The sequence below is a fragment of the Rhea americana genome, unplaced genomic scaffold (assembly GCF_003343005.1).
Source record: "Rhea americana isolate MKP2758 unplaced genomic scaffold, rheAme1 scaffold_21, whole genome shotgun sequence".
Taxonomy (NCBI): Eukaryota; Metazoa; Chordata; class Aves; order Rheiformes; family Rheidae; genus Rhea; species Rhea americana.
In genome coordinates, this window is record NW_028186258.1 from 4002435 (window position 1) to 4011350 (window position 8916).

The 8916-nt window shown below is 37.2% G+C and overlaps 1 protein-coding gene across 6 annotated transcripts in view; it reads left to right on the top strand.

Annotated features, from left to right (window-relative positions):
* Positions 1 to 7862, top strand: part of STXBP4 (syntaxin binding protein 4) — a 70958-nt gene extending 63096 nt beyond the window's left edge. For all 6 annotated transcript variants that reach the window (XM_085304627.1, XM_085304629.1, XM_085304630.1 and 3 more), the window contains one exon: positions 6605 to 7862. In XM_085304627.1, coding sequence (XP_085160753.1) covers positions 6605 to 6716 — 112 coding nt within the window. In that variant the 3' untranslated portion in view covers positions 6717 to 7862. The remainder of the gene's footprint in view (positions 1 to 6604) is intronic.
* The last annotated feature ends 1054 nt before the right edge of the window (positions 7863 to 8916 follow it).

Genomic DNA, 8916 nt, shown 5'->3' on the forward strand with positions numbered 1-8916 from the left:
CGTGAATTCTGGTGTTGGTGGCTGCGAGGGGGCAGGAGCCAGTTGCAGCAAGGAGGAATCGCTTTTTTTTTTTTTTTTGGGGGGGGGGAGGTTGGTTGTTAAATTTTTGTATCAATAACCAAAGTGGAGAAACACTCTTTCAGCTTTCACAGATGTTGTGCTCTCTGTCCATGTTTTGGCCTGTCATCAGATAGCTATAGCTGTTAAAATTTCTTCAGTGACCAAAAACATGAAACTGAAAATAATTTTTGCTATAGACCTAGAAATCCCCCTGAAGTCAGCGTGTTGATCTCTCTTACCTCTGCAGAGTGATTTTGGTCTAACACAGATGTGACCAAAGGTCTAATTCTCACCTATTTGGTTACCTATACAATTAGAAATTTGAAAGTTCAGATTCCTGGTAAATTTTCCTTTGTGGGGCAAGATTTGGCGATGTCTATCCCATCAAGTTATCAGGCCTATGCTGATAAGATAGAACTGATAGGAAGTCAGCAAACTGGCTGCACTATTCTTTCTAAAAGGACCCTTTATGTTACATGCAGGATGAGCATATCAGTTGGGTGGGTTGATGTATCTCAGGCTGCCCTGAGAACAACGTGGATTGTCATCCCACACTAGAGCTATGCTGGCATTGCTTAGTTGGATGTGCAGAACGAGCACCACTAAGCTTTATGTCCTACTGCCACTGTAGATACATTGCACCAAAATGAATTTTTATGATGTTCATGTTTACAGACACGGGATTGTGAGTAACTATGTCTATTATTAAAACAGCACTTGGAGATTAATAGCAGTTGGCTAATATAGGGATGAGATGCGCTTCAGCTAGTGCTTGAAATGGTGGAAGGTTTGCATATCCTATCACTCAAGCCTTTTGACTTACTCTTAGTTCAGATCCTACTTGTTTTGTCAGATTACTGGTTTGGTTTTAGACTGGGCCGTTATCATTGAAGACTTTTAGTAAAATAGTAGACTAATTGGATGAATAAATTCTTTTGCCAGAAATGACTGCCTTCTGAAATTGCTCATATATTTTTTTCATAGTAGACAAGTGTTTAATTGATTTAATCAAGGAATAAATAATGAGACTCTCTTCTGGAGTTTCACTTTATATCCCTCTGCTTTTAATTACTGTTCAAGCAAAATCTGCAGTCCCCGAGAGAGATAAAAAATGGATTATGTTACCTTAGGGTACAGTCCAATGGGGTGACAAGTACTCCCAATTTTATTACAGCCAATAAAACTTAAGGTCACTGCCATCTTTCAGGACCTGCTTACTATCTCTTGGGGTAGTATATATGCCATGTGTTCCTTGTGAAATGTAGTCTTGAAAGAGGGTCCAGTTTTAAACCAATCTTAACAAAAAGGAGAAAGAAGAAAAGAAGAATATTTGATTTCCAATCATCAGATTTTGATAAATACAATACAAAAATTCTTTCCAAACTGCTTATAGATTTCAAGTCTGGAAATTTTCTTCCTTAGATGCTCTTGGGATTGATTGCCTATACTAACATCAACTTCATTCAGTTATTTCATTTTGTCCTAATCCCTTGTCTACAAAACTAAAATTCTTTAGTTACAGTTAAGAAGTAGTTACTCCTTGCAGATCCTCCCAGCATTTGCACTTCAAAATAGCAAGAATTTTCAGTTGCAAACGTTTGACTCTGTGTATCCAGACARCATTTAACATCTACCTTCCAACTACCGACATTTTCAAAGGGGATACCAAGCATGACAAAAACCATGACTGGGTCTGTAAGTGTATACCAGCTCTGAGAGCTTATTTCATGATAAACATTGGCACTGAAGAAACAAAAAAATAAGTAGCAAGTTCAAACTCATAAGGGACAACAGCGAAGTATTAAAAGCAGTGGTTCTTAAAAGCTGAGGAACTATTGTGTTCCCAAAATTCATGCAATCCTAAATAAAATTAGGACTGCATTCACAAAATTTGTGTTAGGTGCAGCACCAGTAGCTATGCATTGTATTCAATCTACTTATTCAGATTGTAGAGTGATTTTGAAACACTATCTGGTAGAGATTCAAGGGCAACAGAATTAGATCAATGCCTTCAGGAATATCAGGTCCCTTGTACTCCCACAGATACTCCATTGCCACCTGGTGGCACGAGGAAGAGTAAATCTGTCTCATCTCACCAACACATGAAGGTGTTAAGGTGCCTGGTGCAAATTAGGACCACTCAATTCTTGTGCAGGAGCTGTTTTCTGAAAGTAATATTAGGCAACATTTCAGAAGGTGCATAAGGAGTGTTGATCCCAGCCCAGGAGACTTGCAGAGGAAGTTATAGGAGTATGAGAGAAATAGAAGGAAAAGAGTTGGCTACAAACAGAGTGCCTTCTCATAGATGCAAGATTTGGGAGGATGGATTCTAGAGATAAAAAGGATCCCTGCAAAGCAAAAGGCTACACTGAACACAAAGGAAACAAAACCAGAAAGGTCCAACAACAAAAGACAAAGGTACTAATTAAAGCTGTGTGAAGTCTAGCAAATAGCTACACAGACAGATTTTGTGCAAGATCAAACATAGAGGATGGCATAACCTCTAGCTGCAGAATTAAGTTACAGGATCTTCATTCATTGTTGTCATTCTTTAGTTTCCTGTTGCTCTGGCTCTCACTAGCCCCCAGGCCACCACTGTGTACTCATGTATAGCAAAGAAATGTGCATAAGCCCCCATAGAGCTCGTCACCTAGTAGCGGACATGCAACCCTTTTGCACTGGTATAAAAGTGTGGAAGTCTAAAGGAGCACAATATGAAATATATTTTTAGGTAATATAGCTCATGTCCACTTYGAACCCATTGCATCTATAGCTAGCAGTGCTATTTGCTAAATTTTTTAATGTTTTTTTTCAGTAGCAACAATAGAAGTACTAAAGGTTAAAGCTTTTGGAGTATGTGGTTTCTTATTTCTCAGCCCTTTGCCTTAAGCTTGTCAGCAGTAGCTACATTGCAACAATGGCTTTGAAAAAATTGTCAAGTTGTGTACAGATCGGTAAAAGCTCCATGAAGCACCAGTGCTCTTTAGTAAAGTATTATTGCATTTTGAAGTGTAGTTTAGGAAATCCAAAACCTAAGATAAGAAAGGTTAAACATTTAGCAAAATTGCAGATTAAATGGATTAGGTTATTGGGTGTGTTCATTTAAGGAGAGAAAAATAGCTACCTTGGTCTTTGTAGAATTTCAGATGAGCAGATTTCTGCTTTCACTTTCATCATCTTCAATATCACTCAATTTGGTAGAGAAGCATGGGGTTCATATGAGGCCAGAACTTGGCTTTCCAAGTTCAGCTACAACTAAATCCTATTTGGCAGAACTCATCTGGTGGCCCCTAATGAATCCATTCATTATGAGAGTTTGGCTAATTAATGGTTTAAGGCTGCATCTTGTTGCCTGAACAGTTCTCAAATAGGTCTTGCACAAGATTGCTCCTTATAAAACTTAGAAACCCTGGTGGGCTGGAAGAATGCAGCCAAGATTTATGGATGTGGCCCCTTGTCACAACACAATAACCTCCAAAGAACAGGACATGCCTGCTTTGTACCTTAGCATCCTGCACAGTGAACTACAGCAGTCCTGCTGTCTGCCAGGCTTTTCTTGATCCCCTGCTAGGATCCAGAGGTTGACCCTAATTGGCGAATACAATTCAAGGTGAAAAACATGTCTCGATAATGCTCAAAATCTAACAAATATGTAGACATTCTTTTCCATTAGTTTGTATTATCTTTGAACTATTCTTTTCTTAAAAGACTGTCCTAAGTTCTCATTTTTAAAAGAAATCGTTTTCTATGCAAAATAAGAGCCATAAGGAAGGTAATTATAATAGCATTTTAAATAACTCACTACCATTTCTTTGCCAAAACGACCCTATGTTCTCATACTTTGTTTCTACAAGCTCTAAAATTTGTCCTGCAATTTACTAATATTAAAAAGACAGAATAAGCTACTGACATATTCTCAAATCAAATGTTTCTACTTTCCAGCAATAAATTTGGCTGCCCTCCAATAAGCAGTAATTTGTTTGAAAACCTAAAAATCTTTAAATATTGTTAATTGCTCTGAAAATGTGGTGAAACGGATCTTTTGAACAAGAACATTTGCAAATGAAAAATGTTTTAAATTTAGCATTTGTAATGATGTTAGCTTTCCAAATCTTCCTGTAATATTCAAAGTAGTTTCTTCTTCAACTAAGCAAAGCCTAGAGATAGATTTGAATTCCCTCTCACTTTTATTCCTGGTCCTAACGCACAAATCAGAGAGGATGTGTTTCTAATACAAGAATGTTCTGCAAACCACTAAATCTGGGATTATCTCTTCAGACTGATTATGTCAAAGCTCTTTAGCCACAGCACTTGTGGAGAACTAAAAATAAGCAAGAGGGGGTTTATACATTTATTTTGTACCTAAATAATCTGTGTGTCTTTCTACAGTGTGAGACATGGTATCTGGACTTAATGTTTATTTATAAGAATTCTTTTCTTAGTAAGGGTCTTTTGGCTAAGCATTTAAAACAAACCATCCTACAGGTAGTGTTCAAGAGAGAAAGTCTAGTGCAAGTCTAAACCAACTCAGTTCAGATCAGGAGCATTTACAGCAAATAATTGACATTTGAGCAAAATGTGGCCTCATGTAGGTTGAAAATGGATGAAAAGTAATTGTATTCTCCTAACTGGTGAGTGAACGATGTTACACTATTGAATAAAGTAATTTTTACTCCTGATTTAACTGCCACATTGCTGCAGTATTAAAGATCATAAGAAATCTTTTGTATTTATTTGTAAAAGAACAAAATCAGTTTCTTACAGTAATTAGCAGAAAGTAAGGCATGCTATCTTTTGCCTCCTGGACATAAATTATATAGGGGAAACATCTTCTGAAGAATAAACACTTATCATGTATATAATATATATATCATTAATAATATATATTATATATATATTTTATATATATATACTATATATACTTGGAGGAGCTTTGGGAGTTTTTAAGGGTAAGAGTTGAGGATATGACCTTTTTGTGCCACATACTGCCACATTTTGGTGTCTATTCTTGCCACATTTCTTGGTCTCTATTCAGGCACTACTTCAACTGAAGTAGTGGCTACATTTACAGGTTATCAGTTTAGAGAGGGGTTATCTAGTTAATGCAACTCAAGATGTAATTTACACTATGGTCCTGGTTCATGTTTACCTCCTGGTGAGCAATTTTTTTGTTCTCCTCACATTTATTCAGAGCCCAGTGCGTTCAAATAAAAGGTGTGAATACAAGATAGGATTATAGCACAGTCATATTCCTTGAGAAGTGCTGCCCACACCTGTAAGTCGGTGTAGTGGAACATTGACTCAGGTATTTGTACTTTAAAGTATCAGTATCCATAATCCGTTGCTTTAGGAGAAGATTCTTGAAGACAGAAAGGCAAATTCTGTTTTCACTTGAAAAGGTAAATCCACAGGAGTTCCATCATGGCACTTACTTACTTAATCAGATAGGTGGAAAAAAAAAGCATGGGCTTTAGTTACACTGTATGTTAGAAAAAGTGAGAGTCACAAAGAAAAGCTGTTTGCCTTTTATGCTGTGTATTAATTATATGTGTCATATTTTTCAATGATTCCTTGTAATGAACTTACATTTTAAAATAATTCATCTTTGCACTGACTTGACTATAAAAGCTATGAATTTATTAGCAAGATTTTTTTACAAAAAAAGAGAAAGGAAGTGATTTCTTTTACCAAGAACACGTTATTCCAGAAGGGAGAAGAGGCTTTTTCTTGCCCACACACAGTAAGGCTAGCATGCATACTACCAATCTTAAGGTGTACAGTATTCTCACCCTGCAAAGTAAGCCTATTTCATTTACCTGGCTTTACTGATTCTGGAGCAGGTTCTTTCCATTCATACAGAAGCTTACCAAAAACTATAAAAGTAGTTTAGACTGCATTTTAAATGAGGTTCTATGCCTTTAAAAAATAGTACTGACTCTACTGAGTTATTACTTACATGTGTAAGGGCTGTGGAAGCACACCAAGAATTCGTTCTACGGGACATGTAAAGAATATCCTTTTTTTTGATTTATTTATCTCCCTTTTTTGCAAGAAGTGGCATGTCTTAATGATACTAGGGTATTAGTTCTTGTTCAAACAATTTGTGCATACTGCTATATGTTAGTAACGTCTATGTTGTGATTTCATGTTTGGCCAACTCCCTCTTGAGCACTCTGCCTTGCCAGCTTGTTGGAGTTTGGTAAGGTTTTGCTAGTCTGGGCTGTATTGTGTTGCTGGGTTAAGCGTCTGCAGCTCTATTAATTTACAGGAAATGTCACCAGTTTGTATCAGGAGTCTCTCGCCAAAGCATTCAGTTTAATTTATTTGGAAATGAGAATTTCATTCCAGGTTCTTGCATCGAGAAGACCCCTCATTTTATTTGTAAAATCTCATACTTGTAAAGAAAAAAAAGAATCCTATATTTGAAAGTATTATAATGATACAGTGTAAGGCCTAAAAATTGTGGAATCTATCTGGTATTTTTTTGTTTCTGAGACTGGTAAGCCTCTTTTGGGTTGCTAATGGCTTCCTTGTTTCTTTTTAGTCATGTAACTCAGACAACATCTTGGATCCATCCTGTAACAAGTGCACTAAGCTTGCTTGGCCCTGAGGATGACGACGATGGCATAAGAGACACTCCCGGGTCCAAGAGCTGAGGACATCTGTAGACAGAAAGAAGTTTGTCTAATTGCAGCATGGTAGTGAGAAGACGTACGGTTTTTGATCTAATGTACTTTGTAGTCTAACCTAGTAGTACCTTCTTCCCCTTGAAGTCAGCAAGTATTCTGTTCATTTAGGTAAATTTATCCATGGGTGAAATTCATCCTGAGAAAGATGCAGGTGCTGCAGAAGACTCCCTTCAACCTTTATCTGCCCCAGTTCAGTGTGCAGGCATCAGACTTATATTAGGGCTTGATCCTGTCTTTTCATGACTTTCCTGTTGGCATAATTCCATTGTCATTCACTGAGAGTTTCACAGCTTTGACCAGGATGAAAGTAAGACTGGGCCCTTGGTTGTGATTCACATGGCAAATGCCAGTTGGTGTTTAACTGAAACATGCAAGGTGAGCTTTTCTCTTTTTTTTTTCTTTTTTAACCAACGATAGCGGGCAAAACATAGATGCCTTTTCTGTAACTACTGAATTATCTCATTTTTATAAAAGAATTTATTGAATTTATTTTGCTAACAAACAATTGCAAATTATTAAGTATTTGACCCAAATGACTCCTTTAACAAGTACTTTATTAAGACTGGTGATTGGGCTTTAGGAAGATGAGTCTGTAAGTTGTCAAGTGAAAAAAAAACGTTTTGGTAAAGAACCCCATACTCTGCCAACAATATGAAGCAAGAATGAAAATAATTCTTCTTTTGTACTCTGCTAAACTGAAACATGCATCAAATATTTCAGTGGAAACTGTGAAGTTTCAAGTACAATGAAACCTGTGAAACCACCTCCAGGATCAGCAGAAATCAGTCACCTCCTCAAAGTTGGTCTTTAAGTAGAACAAAATCTTCTTGTAAAAATTGGTGATGATTTAAAGAGGATAAAGAAAACAACAGGGGGTGCTACTGCAACCTAATGAACAAGTTTCTCTACTCCAACCTAACAAACAGGTTTCGCTGTACCCTACTAGTACAGGATATTTTAAATCTCATTATTCACAGCACAACATCTGATCCTTGCTTTGTCAAATATTTTATTATATGCTGGAGAGTCTGGAAACTCTATATACCTGTTCATGTTTGTGTACATATATACATATACACACCTCTGTATGTGTGTGTGTATTTTTATATATATATATATATATATATATATATATATATATATATATATATATATATATATATATATATATATATATGGTAGGTTTTGACTAATGAGTGAAATACGGACCTGAAGTTTTGCTGAAGCATTAGTGAATATGCCAAAGGAAAAATATTTCTGACCTTAAGTTCAAGAAGGAGAACAGTATTGTAAGCGTGTGAGGAAGGCACAGGCTGCAACCTGCACTTTTCTGAGGAACACACTTAAGGACTTCTGAACTTCCCTGGAAAGGYTCAGGCACCCTTCTTCACACCAGCTCATCTCTCTTGGCCGACACAAAGGAATGAGGCTGCACTGCCACTTTTTTTTGGAGGTCTATCTCTGGCAGGTGTGATTTAAAAAATCAGTGCACTCTGAAGTATGGATATAGAGACCTGACTTATTTGCAGTTCTAGTGCCTCTACCTCTCTCTCTATGACCCTTGTGTTACAGAGCTGTGCCAAGTCAGGCTCACTGGAGCTGTTGGCCCTTTTGAATCAAAAATATTTTACAATTTAGAAAGTCTSTTCTTTGAATAGCAGTGCAGCAGTTTATTGCATATGGCCTGTGAGCTGTAGAGCACATCACCAAAATGTTCTCCTGCAGGAACATGTACAGTAGTGGTCTGAGGTACAGCTCAGAAAAGAACTTTTTGCAGACTGAGTGGAAGTAGGCGTCAGGATCTACTCAATGAGCAAATAGGAAAATTTGGTTTGTACTTTTAACTAAGTCGGAACCAAATTGTCCCTGAATCTGCACAGGTGGTGTGGATTAGGAAGAACTTGCTCAGCAGATCCACAGTAACGTACATTTCTGAGAAAACTCCTCATCTATAGCAATTAGCCCCTAAGGTCGCAATGCTTCAGTCATGTTTTGCTCCAGTGGCTCTTAAGTACTTCATTATCTCTTTTGTGTTCCCCCAGAACATAGTCTGAAGGAGCAAAGCRTGTGCTTCAGGTACAGGGTTACACACTCTAGAAACACTTCTATTTAAATCCCTTTTCTGAAAGTGGTTCAGACTCATAATACATAGAGCTCTGAATTCCAA